The sequence below is a fragment of the Lampetra fluviatilis genome, chromosome 17 (assembly GCF_964198595.1).
Source record: "Lampetra fluviatilis chromosome 17, kcLamFluv1.1, whole genome shotgun sequence".
Lineage (NCBI taxonomy): Eukaryota > Metazoa > Chordata > Hyperoartia > Petromyzontiformes > Petromyzontidae > Lampetra > Lampetra fluviatilis.
The window spans coordinates 4,027,316-4,052,489 of record NC_136291.1 but is presented as its reverse complement, the minus strand read 5'-3'; the positions used below and the strand labels follow the sequence as shown (position 1 = coordinate 4,052,489).

The 25,174-nt window shown below is 46.2% G+C and overlaps 1 protein-coding gene across 1 annotated transcript in view; it reads left to right on the top strand.

The window, feature by feature from the left end:
• LOC144936845 (E3 ubiquitin-protein ligase znrf2-like) overlaps positions 1-22,703 on the top strand; it is a 33,531-nt gene extending 10,828 nt beyond the window's left edge. Inside the window, exons 2-5 of the mRNA XM_078864017.1 lie at positions 9,417-9,512; positions 14,311-14,416; positions 15,152-15,244; positions 15,383-22,703. Coding sequence (XP_078720143.1) covers positions 9,417-9,512; positions 14,311-14,416; positions 15,152-15,209 — 260 coding nt within the window. The 3' untranslated portion in view covers positions 15,210-15,244; positions 15,383-22,703. The remainder of the gene's footprint in view (positions 1-9,416; positions 9,513-14,310; positions 14,417-15,151; positions 15,245-15,382) is intronic.
• Positions 22,704-25,174: the final 2,471 nt, after the last annotated feature.

Sequence of the window (25,174 nt, the reverse complement as noted above, 5' to 3'; positions counted from 1 at the left end):
ACTGCTCTGCGAGAGATCCGACTGGCTAATTTGTCTTGTGACGCGATGCACAATCGGGATAAAATTAGGGGGGAAATTACAAAACTGTTTGGAAAAAAATCTAAACAATGAACCTCATGGGGAAATGTTAATTACTACATACAAACTTTCACATTCTGCAGTGTGCACTGTCGTGTCTGGAAACATGCTGTTGCTTAATAACACATGTAGTGTAATGGCTTCACAGACTGACTTCAACTGCAATGAAGTAAAAAAATTAATGTTTTCGAAAATTGAATTATGGAATTATGATGACCTGCCACACAGGGTACTGTGGTCTTTAAACCAGCCTTGATGCATTTTTAGACAATATATTTTCTACGTTAAATGGGCAATGAGTTTGGGTAATCTTTCTGGCAGTTCTGCGTATGCTTTGCACTGCCAAAACTCATTTCTATTTCACAATTCACAGTGATGGCTTTACACCTATTTTACAGCCTTTAAAAGCCATTTATCGAGGACAATACATATTTGCGTATTATGCAACTGCGTGCCAAGCCGCAGTAGGTAAATCTCCGCTTCTGGTTGCCACTCTATTGACATTGTCAAGCGCCCGCAATGGAAAACCCCTAGTGGGAAAATGCACTGTCCTGTGACATCAAAGTAGAGTGGGTTGGCCTTCCGAGTTGACAATCCCAGTCATGGAGATCGAGCTTTTGTATTCGTAATATATTTTAAAACACACATAATAGGCATATTTCTCATCGTAGATTTCTCTCCCTTGGCTCTGTGTGCCACGACGTTTCGTACATGCGGAGTGCCGCATTATTGCACACAGAAGCAAACGTGGCCCCCGTACGAAATGGCTTGCTGGATTTTTTTCCCCCACCCCTTATTTATTTATCCCACCGATAGACGTGTGTTTATTGTTTCTCACCCATGGTTCACGAACTGCGAGAAAGGAAGAAAAAAAATTACCCACATTTATATCTGCGGGCTCGCTCCAACAGTTCATGGATGTGGACGAATTCGGGGCCAGATCGATGCATTGTTTACACGACTGCCAGTGAAAGTTGGGGGTCACGTGTAAACTCAGCAGTCACTCATTGTTCTTTGTTCTCTGCTTTTGGAATTGCAACTTCATGTGTCATGCATGCATGACAGTGGAATAATTGCACGCTCTTTCTTGTACACTGCTGTAAACTTATTCATTAGGACGCTGTGTAGTAAATGCAGCCATGTGTGTGTGTTTGGCAGAGGTGTGGACTCGAGTCATGTGACTTGGACTCGAGTCAGACTCGAGTCATGAATTTGATGACTTGCGACTCGACTTGGACTTGCATAACAATGACTTTGTCCCACCTATGAGATGTGGACTCGAGTCATGTGACTTGGACTCGAGTCAGACTCGAGTCATGAATTTGATGACTTGCGACTCGACTTGGACTTGCATAACAATGACTTTGTCCCACCTCTGGTGTTTGGTGCGGATGTGTACCGGTTGGCGCGCTGCACCACGAATCGAACGACCCGAGTTATTTTCCTGCTCACGGGCAACATCAGCGGTGAATATGTGAACCAGTGCTGGGCCTCCCCTAGGTCGACTCGGCCTCAAATGTGTACCTGGTGCAGTGTGTGAACATTGGGAGACAAAGGCGGCCGGGCGTGGCTGCTGGCCACCCACACCCTCGTGTGCTGTGCCAGCCTTCGTAGGTACTCGCTAACCGCTCTTGCCACAACAGTTTAACCACGTGGGCTTTCACGACTGATATTATCCACAAGAGGTTTTTGGGTTATGTGATCTAACCCAAAAACTTCTATTCTTGACACAACAGTCTGTTACAGGCGATTCAGGGGTCTTTGTTTATGTGTATGTGCAACACACTGTGCTAGAAACCCACGAACTTGAGTTCTGGCCACAGCTACTACCATCAGTGGAAAGTTATATAAGAACCTGTTGTGGGCTTCCCCTAGGTTGACTGAGCGATAAATATGTCGCCCGGTATGTTGTGTGTACTCCCTACTTGGGAGATAAAGGCAGCTATGTGCGGTGACAGCTTCGTACACCATAACGGCATGAATAGATGCTCGCTAACAGCACTTGTCCCAACAGTCAAAACGACTCGACTGAGTTTCTTTTTATTATATTATTGCTTTTTTCGTTAAAGTCACGTAGAAGGGAAAAAATAAAAATAAAACAATAAAATTCTCACGACGTTTCGATTGCAACACAAGCAATCATCATCAGGTGTGAAAATCTGTAAAACATTTCTTGTTATGGGTTTCACACCTGATGATGATTGCTTGTGTTGCAATCGAAACGTCGTGATAATTTTATTGTTTTATTTTTATTATTGCCCTTCTACGTGACTTTAACGAAAGAACCAAGCATATGAATCAATCGCTGCAGTCACAAAAGCTTTAAATCGAAATTTCTTCATATTGTCTGTTTGTACGGTCGATGCCGTGGTGTAATGATTAGCTCACAGGACTTGCAATTCAGAGGTTGCTAGTTTTTGATATCGCAGCGTGGCAGTGGAAACAATCACCAAGTTTCTTTAATCACCAAGCCAGCCTCTGTCCATCCAGCAGTATAAATGAGTACACCATGGATAGTCGATTGACAGCTCACCCGTGGTGGTGGTGGTGGTCAAGTATGGCTGTACTCCATCCTCTTCCAAGATGTTTGGCCAGCGTTGAAGGGTAGGCCAACCACTGTACTACTTCTAGATTTGAAGCTTTCGTGAATTAATACCCGCTACGGGGAGGAATTTCACCTATCTGTTATAATTTTAAACAGACAACGAGACAAGAAGTCACAGCTTCTCGAGACGCCTTTTTCGTATTTGATTGTCAGCCAACACTGGTAAAAACAACATGGGCATTTTCGTTCTCTTCTATCATGTGCACCAACAGGTGCTTGTGCACAATCAGGTCCACGTACACGTGCACCTCTTGCTTTCTTTTAGCCCCCCCCCCTTCCAATACGTCATCATGCGCACCAACAGGGGCTTGCGCACAAACACGTCCACGTCTACGTGCACCTCGTGCTCTCTTTTAGCCCCGCCCCCCCTCCCAATACGTTCCATTCATTGGCTACCACATTCTGATAAGCTCATCCCCCCTCCACCCCCTTAACTTGTATTTAAGAACTTGCATCTTGGAATCCCTGCCTCACTTGATACAGCAAATTCAGCTGTGACGGTCCCACCTGATGACGGAGACTTGTGTTGCCTCCGAAACGTCGTGATTTTTATTAATTTTAATTTCATTTTTTACCTACGTGACTTTACCGAAAAAACTAAGAGTACTGTACTACTATCTGGAGGGGCTTCCTTGAGCTCAGAATAGTGGTGGAGGCCCTTTTGCGAGCAGTGGCATGAGCAAAACAATATCAGAGCTTTACCTTACAGTGTATGTTTTGCTCCAGCATGTGTTTTTATATTGGTTTATTAAAAGTGTCTTTATCACTTGACAGGCCTGCCTTGGTCTGCACAGGATATCACGTGGACCTTGCTTGTGCACTTTTATCAGTGCAGTAGTCTCGCCCTGTGTACCTCTCAAACAGCAGTGTAGGGCCATTAACAATCTGTGTTGTGTCTGCTGGAGCCTGAGCAGTTTTTACAACAAAGCCGGCAACCAGCTGGTTAATATACCACCCGTGGTTTGATTGCAATGTGCACTAGCAGTGTTTTCCTTCCAGCTATAGCCAACCCACCTCATCCTGTGAGCCCTTGTTTTATTACCAAACAAGTGTTTATTGCCAAAATCTCAAAGTCTGTGTGAGCCCTGCATTGTAAATCATTGCTAAAGTGGAACCTTGAATTGTGTTGTTGCTCCGGCTGGGTTAAGGTTTTACTTCTTAGGAATTAATGATAATTGCCTGCCAAACTATGAGGTATTTTATTGTCAACACGAGGTTTTTGGAGGTTAGGCTTTTTTTTTACGTATTTAAGTACATGCAGTACTGGCATAGCGCTTGGCACACAACACTATAAACCTGTTGACCTGAGTTCAGTTCCTGGATGTGGCGAACATTGGTGGCAAGTCATTATGAACCAGCTCCATGACCCCCCTCTTCACCAATCTGCACTGAGCAGCATGGCGAGGTATGGCGTAAAAAAGAAACCCCATGGTCGACATGGCCGACATGGCATATCCAGCAGCGGATTGACAAAGACTGAATTCAAATGTTATTTTTTAAAAATCACAGACCTTTGTCAATCAACTCGTGGAAGAAAGCGTCTCCACGCTTTGACGGACAAAGGGGTTTGTTTAACCTTCCTTCACCACGCTGGTCAGTGCAGGTTTGTGAAGGGGAGGGTAGACCCGGGCACATATCACCTGTTACTTACGTTAGCCATGGATGTCAATAGAACTCTCGGATCGCTGGGTTCATAGGGCGAGGTGCTAACCCCCACTGCACCATCGATGCAGCCAGATCCGTTTTTAATATACTATGCTTTATTATTTCATCAAAACATGCGGGTGGCTTTGAGTTTTGACTTTTGGCACAAAACCATTGTTATATAAACAGCATATTTTCAGTTTATTTTCACCTGCGAAACGTTATACAATACCACAGCTATATTGTCAATACACCTGTGTTGTTTGTCTACATGTCACTCACGTCTTGTATGCCGTCGTCGTGAAGGCCAGGGTACTGTGTGTCCCGAGATGGTTCGTAACAATGCAAGAACAACGGCTCTATGCTGACATCCGAGTGCACTTATCACTCTGTCAACCGCAAGTGCGCAGGTAAAATCCTATCACCGCGTCACATTGCACCAATGGCGTACGCATTGCTGTGGTGGTGAACTGTTATCTCCATGGTAGTGTGCGTAGGGAGGGAGATTTTCGTTTGTTTTCGTAGGTATGTCATGGCGAGAACCTTCAATGGCAGAAAATGCTGTCGGAGACTTGCGCACATCTGTATAACCTTAAAGGCTGGGTTATTGTAAGCCGCGACAAGATATGCCAGATTTTGAAAGCTGAGCAGATTTGTACCTGGTTAGATACACCTACGTGGCGGAAAAGGTGTCCAAATTATGGTAGTACAGCATTAGGTGCTTGAAGCTATCCATGCGGAGATTGGAATGTTCTCCCCTTGTAAGCGTGGGTTTTCTCCAGGGACAGTACTCTCACATTCCAGAGAATCTCAAACAGCATGTGCCAGATATCCCAATGCAGTACTCTCCAGAAAAAACCGAGTCTTGCAACTCAGTGAGGATGTATTGGGTAAATTAAGGGCATTGTTGTTGTTGTTGATGCCGTGGTGTAATCGTCAGCACGCTCGACTTGAAACGCAGAGGTCGCTCGCCAGTTCATTCTCCTGGCACGGCGGTTTTCTTAAATTTCCCTGCTTCCGTTCACCCAGCAATATCAATGGGTACACCTCGGTGGTTTGAAGTGCTTGAGCATGGAATTGCAGGGCTGCTCCTCTACCTTGTTTACTATCATTACAGCCCCAAGCAGCCATAGGGTTTTTACAGTCGTTGCAGACATCCACTGACAGGTGGGATGAACGCTCCAGTCGACCTCAGTGGGAGTTGGTTTAATGGTGAACGGTAGGGGTTGGAGCGTCATCACCCTTTCTCTGGGTTACGGTGACACGGTTCCCGTTTCCGCAGCCTCCAGCCTGTTTGGAACAAGGCGGCGGCCACTCGCGGCTGAACCCGTTGTTGGTCTGCTGTCCTGGGGAGGGCCTGCTGTTACCAGCCATCCGCTTGTTGTTGTTTAGCGGTGGAAAGTATGCGTGTAATGTTCACGCGGCGGCTGGCGTCACAGGCTGCCTGTACTCCGGTAAACCGGGGAGGAGAGGGGGGGGGGCTCGATATACTTGAGGCAATGACCCGCGAGATGTCTTGATCGCACACGGGGAGTTCAGAAACGAGGCTCTGAATTTATTGCAACGTAAAGCAAAATGTGGTGATGCATGCAACGCATTTTCCTTTTTCTCAATTATGCTTTATTGTTCGGGTGCTAAGCCAATGATTGCGTTATTGTACGCATTGGCACACGGTGTTCCCTTCTTGCAAGATTGTGTCGTGGGGAATTTTCTTACACCCCTAGGCGTCACAATCATACCAGGCCCCACCCAGTGAAGGACGGATTGACAATTCAGTTCTCTTCACTTCGGCTCCCGACCCGGCTTGTCTCGCGCATACGTTGCCCCCTGGGAGAGGGCATCAGCTTGCTGCCACTGGCGCTGCCTCTACCTCACTCTGTCCTGTTTTGTAATTTTATTCGGTTGCATTTTTTTGCGTGCGGGGAAGGCTCACCGCTGTCAAAATAAACCAATGAGTTTGAGATGTTATTATAATTTCGCCTGTTTACTCAGAAAAGCCTCACCGAACCCCGTGGCTCTTTTTCAGGAGGGTCCTGTGAAGTTTTCACAGTGGGGGGAAGGCGATGATTGCTATGTATAATCCCAATTGAGCAATATGTGGGTGATTTTTTTGTTATTTGGACCAATGCACCTGCACGCAGTCGCCTACTCTTGTGAATGACATAAACGCAATAAACAAAGAAAGTAAAACATGATGAAAGCTGAGAGTATTATATGGCGGTACGCGCCCATACAGTTAGTGCCCCATAATTCTACGTCTCTCCATGTCTATCACAATGTCTCTCCCACTTCATGTCTCTCTGAGTGTCTCCATTTCTCTTTCTTGTGTCTGCGTGTAGCAGGAAGCGGTGGTGCGGTGGTTAACTGGATAGCACTACAAAGCCGCCGACCTGAGTTTGATTACCAGCCACGGTTAACATCAGTGGCGAGTACTATCAGAACCGGTCACAGGCCTCCTGTAGGTCAACTCGGCCTTATAGGAGTACCTGTTGAACAGTGTAAACATCAGCACTGGGGAGACAAAGGCAGTTGGGCGTGGTGCTGGCCCATGGTGCATCGTACTGGCCTCTTAACCCTACGTCTCTAAGTCCCCTCCCCCTCGCCAACATCTGCACATGACCCCTGGCTTCGTGTTGAGACAGCTCTGCATACAGTTGGAAGTTTGCGCAGCATTTCCTGACAGCTTAAAGTACAATTCAAGGAAATTTTAAAATGTCGGGCCAAAGGACGATGAAAAAATGTGTCGCTTCTTGGCAGATGGTCCCTAATTGCGATGCGCAAGGGCAACCACGATATTGCTCTTTTCAGTTTCGTTTTAGTTCTGTGCAGCTCTTGTGACTCGTGTGTTGGGCTTTTGAGCAGGAAGTAGAAAGCTTTAGTTGTGCACTCAATTCTTGAGGAAGGATGTGCTTGTGGGCCCTTTGTCCGCGTGTGCATGTGGAGGTGTAGATTGTGGGGAGCGGCAGCGCGCGCGGGTAGCGCGCTGCGCTACAAACCCGGCGACCAGAGTTCGATTCCTGCTCACGGCCAACACCAGTGACAATTACCTGGACCGTTCCTCGGCCTCCCCTAGGTCGACTCAGCCTCAAATGAGCACCTGGTGCAGTGTGTAAAAACATCGCCACTGGGGAGACAAAGGCGGTCGGGTGTGGTGCTGGCCACCCACCCCCTCGTGTGCCGTGCCGGCTTTCATAGGTGCTCGCTAACAGCACTTGCACCAACAATCTGCTCAGGCTATACAGGGGATCTTTGTCTTTGGTATAGATATGAACCATAGGGCTCCCTTGGACCCAACAGGTTATTTTTGTCTTTTTCCCCCAATGTTTCCCCAATTGTGCAAAATGAGATGAAGATTCCATTCGGATCTATCGCAGAGCAGTACAAGAACCCATGTGACCTCTTATCCACACTTTTTGGCAGCACTTTTCCTACCTGCCCTGCCACAGTGTAATGCTTATCGCGTAACAGTCAAGCTGATGTTCTTTTATAATTATCAGAGCCGGAATTTAGCCACATTCAGTGCAAAACCAAAATGTACTAAATAGATATTCGTTGGTTCTTTGGGTAAAGTCACGTAGATAGAAAATAATAAAATTAAAATAATAAAACGTTTATAAAAACCAAAAACTCACGACGTTTAGATCGCAACACAAGCGGTCGTCATCAGGCGGAGAAAAAAATAATTCCTGCAGTCACGAAAGTTTTAAGTCAATATTTGTACTGAATGGGTTAATTTGTGCAGTTAACAAACATTGTAGTTGTCTTTAAAAAGCCACGGCTCTCTTAGCCTTTACATCCCTTAGTCAGTCCACTGCTAGATAAAGGCTTCCCCTTACCGTGTAATGAGGGTTATTTGACTATCCTACACTACACTGGTCAATGTGTGTCGGTTAACTGGGGCACAGGACCCATTAACATTTCACTCGTCGCTGTTTTTAACCGTGCCCAGGAATATAACTGGGGTCTGCAAGTTCATAGTGTAGGGCATGAACCTCTGCACCGCCGTTCCACCCCGATCCGGCACACGTAGCCACCTAAAAATGAGTGGCCAGTTCGAGTTGTAAATTATATTTCCGATGTGTCCAAACAAATCGATTGCGAAGTTGTGTGCGGGCGTTAAGAAATGCACTACGTTGCCAAAAAAAAATGCTTAACCTTTGCACTCCTTGTAAACGGTGACTCCAGTGTTCCGTATGAGTTGATACATCTTTGTGGGTTTGAGTGTCTTCTCTGGTCAATACTCTAATGTGATTGTGCTGGCCCGGGCTGCACACGAGAGGTTATAATGTGATCTCGGTGGCACTTGGGGCTTAGCAGAACTCCTTTGCCACAGATCTGTCTCAATTGTCTCTTCCCAACAGTTAAGTAAAGCAATTGAAAATAACCGGTCAGGGTGACATTCGATATTAAATATGGGCATTAGCAATTAATTTGTTTCCCCACGCATCGAACTGTTTGTGTAAGAATCGATCATTTAATGTTTCATGCCAATTGTATGTAGATTTTTCATGATCAGGCCCGAACGAAGGGGACACTTTGAACCATGTGGACAGACAGGACCATTTTGACGGACAATACAGATGAGCTCAGCAAGGTATCACAAATGAGAGAGCGTATAATTGAGACGGACAAAATAAAACGAGACAGAACGGTGCAAGGGAAACAGAGAGAATACAAAGTAAACGGCGCAGACGCTACAAACTAGTCTGCAAATGTTACTATCAAACAAAACAGTACAGACAACATTGTACAAAGGAGACAGTACAAAGACGATGGACAATACTGGTGAGATAGACGGTAGAAGCATGGCTGTACAAACTAGACAGGAGAGGTGAGTCCATACAAGCGGCACTGATCACACACACGACACATCACAAAGAGTACAAACAAGACAAAAAAGGATTTCTTGAATCAAATCATTACCCCGAATCATGACAATGTATTAAATGTTGTGCTGTTGAATGATTACATGCCTAATTCAATATACATATACATTGCAGGTTTGGCATCGTTCTGGATAAAACACCTTGAAAGCCCCTGCGTTGAACTCTCATGTTAATTTATGGGTTTTTTTTCTTCCCACGTTCAGGCCTCAAGTGCCCCATCTGCTCCAAGTTCGTGGCCTCGGATGAAGTTGAGGCGCACCTGGTCATGTGCCTCACCAAGCCTCACATCTCGTACAACGGTCAGTTGCGCTCCTGCGCGAGCCATGCAAGCGCAGTCTGATTGCCCGGGAAGGTGGTCACCACACTGGCAAAAAAAAAAAACCCTCTCGAGTGGCAAGATTTGTCTTCAAGGAATGCTGTCGCGCCCCTAAGATGTCCTGCTCCGACATCTTAAGGGGGCGACAAGATTTGTCTTCAAGGAACGCTGTCGCGCCCCTAAGATGTCCTGCTCCGACATCTTAAGGGGGCGACAAGATTCGTCTTCAGGGAACGCTGTCGCCCCCCTAAGATGTCCTGCTCGGCCAGCAGGTGCGTGTGGAATATCCTGAACGTTGAAGGTGTTGCCGATTAGCCGACGAAGCAGCCCAGCTGTGGTGCCGACGGCACCGTCTCGGTCTGATAAACTCGGTGGCAGCCCTCAAAGACTGAATGCAGCCTGCCCCCACAAGATCTTGTCAACGTTAATGAAAATGAAACCAAAAATAGAGTTCAGAGTTACAATTCAAGATTGTATTCTGTCTTTGCTTGTTTTTTTCAGTCCTTGTTTGCAGGGGCTGAACAATGAATGGCACTGATTTATCATTTCACGTGAATTATTAAGCTCACGACACGTGAATCAAATCACGTGTGAAGGCATCGACTTTTTAATTCCGCGTGCGTTGCACGTACGGTAACGGGTTAAACGTCACCTCTGCGGTCACTGGAGGCGCTACATGCACCTTGGTGTCCAGAAAAGTACAATTCTCGAATGGGATCGCGACCCTACATTTTGACAATTCATTTAAACTCGGAATCATTCGATCGCTACTCATTTACATTGTCTGTTTTGTTGAATTAGCTTCAAGGTCATATCTTAGTATTTACATGAAATGTACACTATTTGTACACGCATGAATCAATTATAGTCAAAATATTTGTTACATGCCTCATAATTAGGCTTGTGCGGATGTCCTCTACTTGTAAGTGTACCTACAGTCATTCCACTGCTGGATGGAAGCCTCACACCATGTCGGTCATAGGGGTTGTTTGACCATACTTCACTACTCTGGTCAGTGCGGGTTCGTGAATGGGGGGAGTCGAGGACTGGTTGAGGTATCACTCGCCACTGATGTTATCCGTGATTGGGAATCGAATTCGGTGCGCTCACCACTCCAACCCCTCCATATGAATGTTTTCATGTTTTGTTTTTAATCAAATTCAAACATGCACATTGCACGTTTACGTAACCCGCAGCAACACTCAAAGACATCTTGGCACCCCGTCACGGCATCGTTAAATAATGAAATCAACAAATAGTCCCCCCCCACCCGCACCTCCGATTTGGCTAATGTACTGTAAGAAAGAAGTTCAACATGCATCAGAGGTCGCAAACGGGTTTTGATTCCTTACCCGTAACCGTACCCGGCTGCACCAGGGTCGCAAACGGCTACCCGTACCTGGCCGGGTACGGGTAGCCGGGTATCGGGTAGGGTACGGGTATCGGGTACCCGGTTGCGACCTCTGACATGCATACATACAAAAACATATTTTGACAAAACGTAAAGGTACCTGTCCCGTACACCAATCTGCGTGTTGTGCTGCAGTGCCCTCATTAGCTCCTTACATGGAAAGGTCTTTTTTTATCTGTTTACACTTACATTTCTAGAATTGTTTGCATTTCTCTTTTTTTTTTATCCGTACCTGGTTCTATCAACAAGCAACAGGTTTTCACCCAGATACCAAAACCAGTCTGTCTTTCACACACCGCCACTATTTTGCAGTGGCAGCAGCTAGATTCGCTGTGTTCTCACGAGGTCTCTGCACACGACTCCATTCCCTAGATGATCTGCCACTACGCATGTCTATGTATGTTGAACCTCTTTCTCACCGTACGTAGCCAACCGTGCTTATTGGAGGTGCACGGGGCGCAATCAAACCGAGCAAACGCTAAGGTACCCAAGGAGCTCAAGACCCGCGCCCTCTCCCCCGGAAAATAAATGGGGGTGAACCAAATATCAACTCGAATTCAAAGATTAATAAAGATAAGAAGCTCATTTACATGAAAACATATTCTTGGGTTTTTTCGGTAAAGTCATGTAGGTAAAAAATTAAAATTAATAAAAATTAATAAAATAAAATAAAATGACAACGTTTCGGAGGCAACACAAGCCTCCATCTTCAGGTGGAACCGTCACAGCACGCTCGCTGTATCAAGTAAATGAGAAATTCCAAGAGATCCGACCCCGTATATATACTGGTTGAGGGGGGAGGAGCCAGGGTAGGCCCCTGGATAGGAGTTTTTTATTATTATGGTGAGGTTGGTGCGGCTGAAACGTCGTGATTTTTATTTTATTTTACTTTCATTAATTTGTATTAATTTTTATTTTTTACCTACGTGACTTTACCGACAAAACCCAAGAATATGAATCATTGCAGTCACGAAAGCTTCAAATCTAGAACATGAAAACACGTTTTATCTCTCTGTCTCTTGTCTTGTCTGCGTCTCTTCTTCTACCATCTATCTCCATCTTCATCTCTTTTCTACACCGATCTCATCTCACCGCAGCTTTTGTCTGTTTCCCTTGTCTCATTTCATACGTTCAGCAGCCACATCTGTTATCAAAATGTCTCTCATTTCACGACTCCTCCATCCCTCGGGTCTATTTTTCTTCCGTCATCTCACTAAGGGTTTTATGAATTGAAAGTGGGGGGCGGGGGGGGTCCGTCCGGCGGGCTGGTGCCAAAAAGTGATTTTTACTTTGGGGCCCCCCGATGGGCCGAGCTTCCACCGTTTCCTGGAAGCTCGTAGTAACCCCGGCATCGTGTGCCAGCCGAACGTCGTTTGCTTTGTCCTTGCTGCCAAGGGAACCTCTCGGTGGGGGTGGGGGGGGTGTACAGGAGCTGTTGTTCGTGAACATCGCACGCCTGCCACACGGCTCACCGCCAGCCCGCGATTACGAGAGCCACCCCTCCGCTGGGGAAGATTTTAAATCGCCGTAATGCTGTTCATAACTTGTCTCGCCTGAGCCAGTTGAACGCGTGGTAGGCTTCCGCGAGCAATATTATTCGTAATAAATGTTGTTTTGGTTTTGGGTTAGATCGCGGCGTAAATATGAATGTGTCGTCAAACCTGCCACCGCCCGACACAGCCAATTAGAAAAGGTTTGTCACGTAAGCAAAACGTGACAATTAGTTACTCATCGGTAACTAATTGAGAAATTTTGCAGTAGCGTGTTTCATTTCGTTAACAGTAACTGCCCTATACTTTTTATATTCCTGAAAGACGTGTTGTTTTGATGGGCCGTCATTTGCCTAAATAAAGCGATCGTAATAATTTGAGCGACAAGTGAAGCAAATTGATCATGATAATAACAACAATGAACCTAAATGAGAACTCCTAAACATCCCACCGACAACTGTGACTGACACCGTTGCTCACACGCGTGCCCTCTTTTTAACACCCTTCAGTACAGCGCGCTTGTATGCCTGGGGAAAAGGAGAGCATTGGCACGCTCTGTTGCCGGTTTCATTGCCTGCTTTGATGTACGGCTGGGAGCAATATCCATCCAGTAGCCACAGCCGTACAGACGAGGCAGGCAACACGCCGACGGCTTTGCGTGTTATTCCCTTCACCTCGCCACCCGCGCCGCGTTAAAAACATTCTCGTCGTGCACGTCACAGTGGTGTCGCGTATCGACGTGTGTACGTCTGTATGTGTGTCGTGCCGGCCTTCGTAGGTGCTACTCGCTAACGGCCCTTGCCCCAACAGTCTGTTCAGGCTATACGGGGGATGTTTGTCTTTGTGTGTGTGTGTGAAGCGGTAGTGTAGCGGTTAGCGCGCTGCGCTATGAACCCGGCGACACTGGTTCGATTCCCGCTCACGGCCAACACCAGTGACGATTATCTGAACCGGTCCCGGGCCTTCCCTAGGTCAACTCAGCCTCAAATGAGTACCTGTTGCGGTGTGTAAACATCGCCACTGTTGGGCGTGGTGCTGGCCACCCACCCCCTCGTGGACCGTTCCGGCCTTCATAGGTGCTCGCTAACAGCACTTGCCCCTACAGTCTGTTAAGGCTATATGGGGGATTCATCTTCTTGGTTCTTTCGGTAAAGTCACGTAGAAGGGAAGTCATAAAATAATAAAAATAAAACATAATAAAATATTATATTATTTTATTTTATTATGTTTTATTTTTATTATTTTATTACTTCCCTTCTACGTGACTTTACCGAAAGAACCAAGAAGATGAATCCCTGCAGTCACGAAAGCTTTAAATCGAAATTTATATGGGGGATGTTTGTCTTTGTGTGTGAACTTTTTCGCACCGTACGTAGCCAACCGTGCTAATCGGAGGCGCTTGAGTTGTCTGGTTACCGAGCGAGGAGCAGCGGCTGCACGCGGGGGGGGGGGGGGTTGGTGGCGCACCTTGGGGCAATCGCAATAAATCTGTGTCAGATCCCTGGCTGTGATGCACAGGAATGAAACGCGGTGTTTATTGCGATGGTAGCACGGCGGAGCTAACCCTTAGGCCACCACTCCTCGCTTTGTGAACAGGGACACTCGCGCATCGATACGCAACACCACTGTAACACAAACCAATTTGATTGAAGCCGCGCTACGTTTGCAATGAACCTGCGTTCGATTTCCGGTGCGCGATGCTCCAGACCGGTGGAAACTGTTCATCTGATTCTGACCCCTGGGTTTTCCCACGGGTGACTGGGTCTAAAATGAGTGCCTTGTGCGGTGTGTCAGCATTGCTGCTGGGGAGAAACCGTACATGTCTACTGTCTGCAAGGCTAAACGAGTTTGTCTGATCATCGTCTTGTGTTTGTGTTCAGAGGATGTGCTGGTCAAGGATTCCGGGGAATGTCCCATCTGCCTGGACGACATGGATGAGGGGAACACTATTGCCCGGTTGCCCTGCCTCTGTATCTACCACAAACAGTAAGCAGCACTGATTCACCACTTGCGTATATCTCATCATCATCATCATCATCACCATCACCACCATCATCGTTCATTAGCCATGATCTATCCACTGCTGGACGAAGGCATCCCCAAGTCGTCGCTATCCCTCGTGGGGTCGCGATGCGACAATTTGTCCCGCTCCGTGGGTAGCACGAGTTTCACTTTACAGGGTGATCCATTGGTAGATACCCCCACTAAAATAACAGGGTGGGATTGTAGAGGACACGAGGTTTTATTTCGACGACTCTGCACATCTCCCAATAAACTCGGCACACTCCACCGTAAGATGTGGAGTCGTCGTTCTCTCTCAATATCAACAATTGAGCAGAAAGCGAGTATGTGATTAGAATCGGTGGGTTATCCATAAACGGATCATCCCGTGTTTATACACCAAGGCAAAGAGCAAATAACTTTATTTAAAAACCGCTCTTGCAGAGCCACACGTCAAAGTTGAAGAATGACTCGATCGCGCGTATTAACATTAAACAGAGACGTAACCAACCCTCTTGGCCGCTGTGTGCTTGATAAACAGGATGGTGAATGCCATGAATTCTGATTGAACGGTTAAAGCATAAAGCCGCATGACTCACCGCCCAGCAAACACTAATGACCTCGGGGTTGTTTTTCTGTGCCACATTGGCCAAGGTCCTTTGCATGCACTCGAGCATTCGCTGCATTCTGATGCCCGCCGGTGCCTATCCCATGCTGCAGGTGTATCGATTCCTGGTTCGAGGTGAATCGATCCTGCCCAGAGCACCCTTCGGACTGATTCTGAAGCACAACCAAGAGGCGCCCGTGACGTTTGTAAGTCGATCCGAGTTTGTTGTCGCACTGCCACGGGATTTCCCCGCGCCGCTGTCCGCACGCAGCGGGAGGGCATTCGTCATAAGTCACGCACGCAGACGGCGATGTTAACCGCGTGTCTGACGTGTTCTCTTTCAGGGTGTTTTGAACGGCGGTTGGCATTGAAGAGGGCACGCGCACCACCCTATGTAGAGTTTTAGGGAACCGGTCGATTGTTGGCAAAGCACCACGGTAGCACAGGAGATTTGTGAATCTCTAAGACATTGTGCCTGGCAGTTCTTCAATTCAAATTGTCTTCGACTTTGCAGGCCAACTGTGAAGATTAAAGCACACAATGGAGTTTTTTATTCCTTGAGGAAAGTAACAAAGCCATGTAATCTCGGTATCACAACATTCTTTTTGAAAGCAGAATAAAGTGTACATTGAAAAATGATGAATTCAAATGGAATGTCACCTTTTAAGTATCTTAATTTGTTTGAAGTCATTCTCACCCAACCGGGTGTGCCAGTTGACCCAGAAGAGGCATTTGGCAGGCAAAAGAAAATGCACCTTCATGACTTCATGACTAAGCCTCCCCTTCTCGCCCTCCTGGCTCATGCAATCGTCGGCTCGCCAACACTTGCGGTTTCTGAAAAGTGGCATCAGGTGGTACCGGAGCGTCCAGGAGATGTGGTGAACGCGCACCAAGCGGGAGCACGGGGGCTGCCAAGATGTGAACCAATGAGGACACTCGGTGGGGACCAGCACCTTACGTGACGCACAGCCATGAACTCGATACAATGGGGGGGTGTGTGGGGGGTCCATCAGCTGGAAGCTCCTCCCACAGCGACTTGCGAAGGAATGGCACCAAACGTGCCTCACCTTCGTGCGCCTCTGCGCGCCTTCCCTTGGCCTCTGCGGACAACACGCCGTGCGGACATGCCACTTGAGCTCTGTTTGGCGCGTTAAGAATTGTGAGCACGGGATGATTGGGTTCCCTGGCTTCCGGTGTTTGGAATGTTCAACCACTGCGTCCGGGCTTCTTCGCTTCACGAACCCCCGCCAGATTCCACGCCCTGCTCGTGTGGCTTGTGTGTGTGTGTGAAACGTGTGGCTCTGTTTGCTAGGAGTATACGCCAGCACCTGTTGTGTACAGTCTGCACACGTGCCATTAGGGCATCGTATAATCAGCTGTACCACAATCAACCTTTATACATAGGAATATATCTTATTATATTTGTATGCCAAAACTGTACATAAGAGAATGCGGTGGGTTTTTTTTAATTTCTGATATTTCCTTTTGGGTGCTCGTCGTGAACGTTTGGGGAAAAAAATGCTTTTTAGAGTAAATGATGATCGTAAATGTCAGCTGCTTTTATAATTGCAATCAACTGTGTTCAACTGTAAGTGTAATTAATAGAAATTAACATGCAATTACAACCTGGTGGATTGATTTAACATGTTGCGCTATATGCTGATCTTCCCGTCGGGTTAATTCTGCAACCTTTGTCTGTCCACTTAATTTTTGTTTGTTTTTAAGCGCAATCACAGCCATATAACCTTTTTGTTTCGGTATTCCGCAGGTGGAGTGCCTTAATTCTAATGGCAGTGTCTAAACAAGTTCCCAAATTGGCACTTTCAAGAAAATACATTTAATCCTCCAAATCCCTTATCCTCCGCCCCTTCACGTTCATAACACCCATTCGTACCTCAAGCCCATACACTTGCGTTCAAAGTCCTCCAGAGCCCTCTGATCACACGGATAAAGATAACAACCCTCTAATAACTTAAGTGGAGGCATTCTAGGGATTGACAAAAAACCGCATCAATTCACGTCCTGTATACCAGCCAAGGATTTGCCGTGCGCCGCACAAGGGTGTTCGGTTTATTATGCCAAATGCTAATCGTCTGGGTCTTTATTCCACGCAGGTTGTGACGTGAAGGGGATAAATAACCGTGCTGGTCGTTGTTGTTGGTTAATCTTGTTGGCACTGGTTAGTCTCTGAAACTTGTGTACGATGCCTCAATGTTCTTCGTCTTATTTTGCTTATAGACATCAGCTGTTATGAAACCCATTATTATTATTGCCCCTTTACATAGTAACATTCTCACAATAATGTTGCCAGTAGCAGCAGATTAGTTGCTGCGTAATTGGGCCTACATGTTATGCTGATGAGCAACATACTGGTGACAAAATAGCAATATAGAACAGAGGGGTACAAAAGCCAAGTAGAGTAGACGGATCCCCTAACAGTGAATAGTAGGCTCCACAGTACATGCGACACTGCTGTGCCTCTTAGATTTCCCTCGATGGAGCGGCTTGTCTGCGAGTGACGGAATGGTTGAGTGTGCTTTTCATATCAGAGGGGATGGAAGCAGCATCCAATGCCATTTGCAGGTATACCGGGGATTAAAAGCACTTTCATAAACGTCCGTTAGGGGGCAGCACATACTAATCTAAATGTTGATTGTACGTTGAAGCCTATTTTTGGATTTATCAATCAAGCCTTTTACTAATTATCTTTACGAAAATTAATGACGAGCACCACATTGATAATTTTTTTAAAAATCGAGTGCTGCTGTTACGGCCAGTGCAGTGCATTCGTGCGCGATTGGCGGGCTCCGTGATTGCAGAGGACCTGCCGAACTTTGATCGCGATCAGGTGCGAGTGGATTTTACGCCAGACCGGGAACCATGTACCATGCTTTCACAAGTTGCACCTCGTGAATTGTCCCCACCAGGGACGTTATCCACAGGGTCGATTGTTCTTGATTCCGTTGCTCTTTTCGAACCAACCACCCAACCAAGCGACCTCAAGCAAATCAGCAGGGGCCGACTGGGACCGCCTGGGACCGCGTCAATGGTTGGTTGCCGAAAGGCAGGGAGATGATGGTCCATTTTGTATGGCTTTAGGAGTACGATGGAGGGGTCTGCTGGAGACAAATACTTGATAACCCACAAAATATTGTCAAAAAAAGTAGGCTCTCATCGACCATCGACAACTCAAGTGTGTGAACATGAGCGAATTATTAAGTTCATTATTGAGGCCATCTGCAGCATCTGCGGGGAGACACGGTGCAATAAAACATATATTAAAAAAATAGACTGTTAAGTGTTCCAATTAATATAGAATGTTATCTTAAAATGCACGTGTGGGTAAGTGACTTTCCAGCACGCCCCTTCATTGAAGTGAAGCATTTTTTTTTGTAAAGCATTGTTGGTGTTCACAACGGTCTCGTCGTGTGCTTCGCTCAAGAGCAGTAACACCCGGCGTGCTCCTGACTCGGGATGTAAGTTGCCAAAGTGATCCTGTGGAACAGGCACTGTTCAAGCACAAATGCTGTGCAACATTCCCCTGCCTTAGTGAGCTGGACCATTGGGAACGGTTCACGCTGAAAAATTACTGGACTTGAAATAGTGTATCGCCACTCGTAGTTGCTGCTGCTGCTGGATTCTATCCTTTGGGGGTGGGGAGTGGTCAGTCGATCGCACATTACCGAAATGCATATATTCCCTTTCGCACTTTAAATTAATTGAGGGTCCTCGTAAGAATATGGCGTTTGGAATGGTTCACTGGTGTGTGGTTTGCTGTATAGGAGCAAAAGCTTTCAAACGTGGGCCAGTTGTGCGTTTGTCTAAATGATGCATACACCCAGGGCTGCTTGGGAACTTTGAATGTATAAAGTTTGTGGCCCGAAGTGGCATGTTGCAAGCCTGTTGTGGCTATAATGTTGCATTGCAGAAGCAAAGTGGATAAAGCTGGGCTATTCCATATGTAATTAATCTATTACTCCACCGGTTATTGGTTTGATTACTCAACTGAACTGATAACACGAAAATAGCCACGGATGACGCTAGACGGGAGGTAATGGGCGAGGCATGGTGACATCATCAGCTGCGTCACACTTGTCGTGTCCTGTAAGAGGTTTCCCACCTTCGGGAAGAACCCAAATGATCGACCACAACAAAAGTAGTCGATATTAAAATTTGACCGATGAATATACTTAATGAATTCATTATCCCATCTTTAAAATTAAATGTTTTAGATCCTCTGAAATATGTTGTTCTGATAGAACCACAGTATGTCATGGGCAAAACAAAATATCAGATGCCTTCATAATCTTTTTAATAAATGCATTTAATTTTTCACTCCATTAAATTACATTTTGAAAAAAAATCTCAATTTTTTTTTTACTTGTTTTACATACAGTGCTTATTATCTACGGTAGATTTTAAACTGCCAGATATAAAAAAAACTTTCTCTAAGCAAATATTAATGATACGCTCTTTATTTTTCTGCAGCGTGAAAATATTCACGTGGACATTTATAAGTCTTCAACGATGCAGTGGTCACACGTACCTCTTTTCCACTTTACAACCGAGCCACGCCAGAGCCGTGCCCAGACAAACCCGGTGCAGCTATAAGAGACGCCAGTTCTTCCACTACGGAATTCGAGTTGTGTCGCTGATGTCGCAGGCAATGGCACATCGAGATACTTGTAGATAATGTCACACCGGGCCCTACCTCTGATCCAGCATGGCTGGGTATGAGCCAGATTCCGATCTTTTGTTCAGCCACCCTATCACAATGTGGATCTGGCTCGTCACGCGAAATAGCCAGTGGAACACCACATCTACTATGAGGGCTCTGCCCTGCGGATGTGGCAGTGGAAAATTGGTGACACTGTCCACAATAATCACAGCTCAAAGCAGCCTTGTTTGGATAACAGCAACCTCACAGTAGCCTTTGGGTTTTTTTGTGTCATAAGAGGTTGAGTGGTAGTGATATGTGACAAGATATAATCCAGAGCTAAATGAATTAAATGTATTGGCTTTGTGCAATTATTATAAAATCATAGTAGGCATTGCTTTATTCTGTCATATATATTAAAACATAATTTTGCAAAACATATTTACATTTTGACATGTATCCATATTGGTGCCATAATTCATGTAGATACAATTCACATCTCCATACAAACATTCAGATTTGTTAATTGGTTAGAACTGATGTAATGATAACATTTAGAGTTTTATAATGTAGTGTAAAATAAAAAAAAAATGTATAGGTCGTAATAAGCAACAGTGTGTCAGGGAGTACAGTGACAAAGGCCACTCCTATAATCAAAGCTAAGCCTTTAGTCCCTGCTCTGCTTTCAGTGTCAACATCTGTGATGCAGTCATTTGCATTATCTGCATTAACCTGTATTCAGGTTCATTGCACCTTACGAAAATCCACGACGGATTTGGGACTAATCTCCGAGAAACTGTTGCCACTTTCTATTATTACGAGGCAGAACGTCATGGGGCATAACTCAGCACTGCTGTTCTTGATTTCATATCAAAACTAGTGTCAGTGAGAGGCCCTGACTGGACTTTCGATGAGGTTCAACGCACATATACGGTGTCATTTGTATGAGAGAGAGAAAAAAAATCACATCCTTAACTTTTACAGCCTTTCGTGTCGGTAATTCGTAAGGCAGCACGACGTCTCGTCGAGAAACCCGGCGTTCACTGCGAAGAGAATGAACGACGATCGCTGTTGCGGTGCGAGTGGTGAGGAGCTGCGCTCATGACGGTGCAGGTTGTCGCTTGACGGCGGAGACACTCGCCCACCCTTGAAGGGGACGAGCGATCGTCGAATTCGTCGGTGCGAACGCTTACCAGGGCCCTCTCGACGTGGCCGTCATCCCTCGCTCGAGAGCCTCATCCGACTGTTTTGTCGCGCGCCTTCAGACGAAACGCGCGGGGCAAACTCGAAGGCCCCCCCCTACCCACGCGGACACCGGGGGGAGTTTTCTTGGATGCGATTTCACCCGACGGAGCCAAACGGCTGTAACCGCATGCGGGCTGCGCCAGGCCATTTTTGTCGATCGCTCAGAATTGGATTTGTGCGCCACGCATGCTGTTTTCAATTTGGCTGCCGAGCAATGCATCGCACGCGACGAATGGTGCAAAGCTATTCACGGTGGACAGACGATCTCGCCCACAGCCTCTTTAATTTCATCTACGAATCCTCGGCAACTGGAACCCTATGAAAGTGGATGGTAATTTCACAGGTCACAAGACAGGGCTTCTCGCTCCGACGTGGCTTTCAATTTCGGACGTCGAAATGTTCTCGGCGAGGTCAAACGTTTATGTTTTTGCGCGGCGTGGTCGTACCGCTGGAATGTGTCCGGAGACGCGAGTCTTTTTTAACGAACCTGGCCCACGTGGCATCGCCAGCGATCCTTGTCGCTCGGAAAGTGGGAATTGAACTCGCGGCTGTAGTGCCAACGACCAGCTCAGCCGACGTCCCTCGACATAAAATAACGGGGGGTTTAATAATAATTCCGATAGTTATTTCAACTTAATGCGAGGACCTTTGGCATTGCAGTTTTTGCACTTAAGGGTGCCAACTTCACTGAAAACGGACACTTGAACTAGGAAATGTCCACATCTATTTTGCTAACTGTTTAGTTTAAGTGGATTGTTTTCTTCTAAAATAATAATGCTGCTGTATTCTACTAGAGAACATTCCATGGTTTATTTTTTTGTATGTAGTGCTAAACCTTTCTGCTGTGCAATGTTTATTAACCGGGGGCCACCATGCGCAAATGTCATCGTGACATTGATGTATGCGCTCATTTCTCTCAGTCGCCCACCGTTAATGGAACGTGCGTGCATCAGGACACGCGCACAACACAGTGTGTTGGAGATGGGTCATGGGGGGGGGGGGGTTCAAAACTGCAGGCTCTTTCCTCCGGCACACTTGTTGTGTACCTCCTTTTCCACTGCACAACTGGGCCACAACCAGGCCCATGCCAAGCCAGCCAAGTGCGGCTCAGGATGTGCCAGGTTGTTTTTGCACCGCACCACCCACAATAAACGTGTCGAGTCACGTGTAAACGTGACGCGGTGACGCGTTTGTCCTCGCTGTGTACTAACTGGCATCACTTGCAATGAATGCGTCATCAGCGAGGCCTTGTTTGACCCCGAGTCGCATTCAGAGGGCTTGAGACCAGCGCATCACTCTGCGGTTCCGGCTCGGACAAGGCAAATATCCAGTGGAAATCCACCCGTGCCGTAAGTGCCCTGCACTGGCTCGGCTTCGATGTGACAGTGGAAAACGGGTGTTGTTGACCATTGAGGCTGTAATGCGTTGATTGCAAGGATTTCAAAGGGCCAGTCAAAAGTTTTTTGAGTGTCACCAGAATCAGCCACGCCGACCTAATGAGAGAAGCCTATTTTGAAAACTCTGATTTTGTGGCGGTAATATAATAAAGTCTATTGGCTTTAGGGGTTGTAGGACTTTTAAAAATATATATATAAAGCGAGTGCTCGTCTGTGTACTTTTAATATCACGTTCTCAATTTTCCGCCCGCTTCTCATGCTCTCCCCGCTGGGTTGGTGGATTTTGTGAATATTATTCACGTGTACTGTATTGATCTGCATCGTGATTTGTAAAAAATATATATATGAATTATAATAAAATGGTAATTTCATATCACACATGACCAGCGTGTGTTAACGGTTCATTATTCTTGTGCTTTGCCCACATTAGACATTGAGCAGGGTTCATACTCTTAGGTTTTTTCGGTAAAGTCACGTAGGTAAAAAATAAAATTAAAATTAATAAAAGTAAAATAACAAAATATTTTTTTCAATAAAATTAAAATTAATGAAAGTAAAATAGATAAAAAAAAATTACTTTTATTAATTTTAAAAATATTTCTTTTATATTTTACTTTTATTAATTTAATTTTTTACCTACGTGACTTTACCGAAAAAAAACTAAGAGTATGAATCCTTGCAGTCACGAAAGCTTCAAATCTAGAATTGAGCAGGGTGCCTGTGCAATGGTGGTCATCTAGAACACATCGTACAATGCGTAACGACGGGATGCACCGATCCACAAATACGAAGAAGACATCGCGACGATGATACACTCCACCACTCCTGCCGCGGTTATCTGGGCTTGACCACCTGCATGTGAAACTGTCGTTGTTGCGTTGCATCTCCGTCAGCCATTCGAAAGAAGAAGGGTGCCTGGACATCTTGCACATCAGTTTTGCACGTAGGCATGTACAGTACTGTACAATATTTACAGAATAAACTGCACCTGGATGTGGTGTAGTGGTGATGTAGCGTGAGTGCGTCACGCCTCTTTCTAAAGGGGTGCCACGATGACGAGATGTTAACTACCTCGCCTGGTGTACAGGAGGTCGTGGGTTCGATCTCGATCTTGACGCCTGCTGTATATTTGGAGTTTGCGTTTCTCTCTCCCCGTGGTCTCGCGGATTTTTCTCCGGGTCCTCCGGTTTTTCCCTCCACATTTAGAAACACGCGTTTAGAGTGTTTGGCTGCTATACATTTCCACGCGATAAACAACTTCGCTGAGCTATCATTTGTGGCCAGGTCGTTTCTGAAAAAGATCAATATAGCTCAGTGGGCCTTACCTGGTAAAATAAAAACAAATTTGTTTTAATTAAAAACTAATTTATTTACAACTGCTTGTTGCAATTAGTTTGTTGTCTTTCCCCATAGCTGACTACGAACGGTGTGAAATCAATTAAACGTACGCAGCGTTATTGGCAGCATTCGTTTGCTGCAGGACTTCCAATTGGACAACTTGCTCTAACGGGAGGACATCGTCAAGGTTGCTATCTCCCTCCGCACTATGAACCCGATGGCCTGAGTTCAATTTCCCCTGGCGCTCGACGTCGCCCTACACAATCTTTACGGCGTAGATCGACAAGCGGCAGGTCGTGAATGAATAACCCAGATTGGCCCACGCAGTTTAAGGCGCAAATGGATAAATTCACGCACAATTAAACCGATTGAGCCAAGTGAGAGGGCCCGTGTGTTATTCTTCCTCCCGCAGTGTCGAGCAACGAGAGAGAGAGAGAGAGCGAGAGACCCAGCGTTGAAAAGAAATTGAGCCATCAAACTGCCCGCCCAATTGGCACCTGGGAAACCCCTGGCCGTGTAGAGATGCGTTCCGTAGCCTCAACGCAACCTATCATTGACAAACCGCACCTCGCACACAAACGCGTGAGTTTTCAACTTTTTTTTTTACAACAGCTCTCTGGAGTCCCCGACCTTTATTCCCCCTCCAAGTTCTTGAAATCGATCTTTAGTAGTAGGTTTTTATTCCTTTTAAACTGGTACAAAACTGACACCTTTATTCAAGGCATCATAAAAGAGACCTCATAGTGTAAATGCTTACCCCGAGCTCTCAATACTCTGATATTGCACTGTGTGTGAGTTGTACGCCTTCTGGTGTCATCTGGTCCAACACCAATGGGGACTAGGCTCTAAAGAAAGCCGTCTCGTGTGTGGACCAATCAACTTCAAGGACAGTGCATATTATTATCATTATCAGAGTTGCTTCTTTTTGTTTGCTTTTTTGACTACTTGTGTTGTGGTTATTGCAAACATGATGCCTTGAATAAAGGTGTCAGTTTTGTACCAGTTTAAAAGGGTAAAAGCCTACTACTATATTTTGCCACTGGTAAAAGAGATCTCATAGTGTAAATCGATCTTTGTTCAGAAGCTCCGATCACGTGACCCCTCTTCACCCACGATTGGCACTGTTTGGCTACGTACGGTTGCAAAAGAAGTTCCGCTTGGCGCACATCGAGCGTAAAGCTTCCGAAGACGCTCCCAGCACGTGGCGCGAGCGAAGCGTCGTCGGTACGCCGAGGCCGAACGAGGCGCGGTGGAGCCAGAGAACATAGTGGGGAGAGCCTTGACAGCGCATAAGAGAAAACAATAAACCCGACGCAGTGACTTTTGCAGCGGCTTCGAGATCCAGCAGAAGGAAAGGAAGCGCTGGCGAGGTTTTGGAGATGCTGTGGGAGACACGAAAATCGTTATTTAGACCGGAGGAGGAATCCGATGAGCTATGAAGCTCTTTGCCCCCCGCAGATCTCCAGTATGGGCGGGTCAGCAAGACGTGGCCATTGACC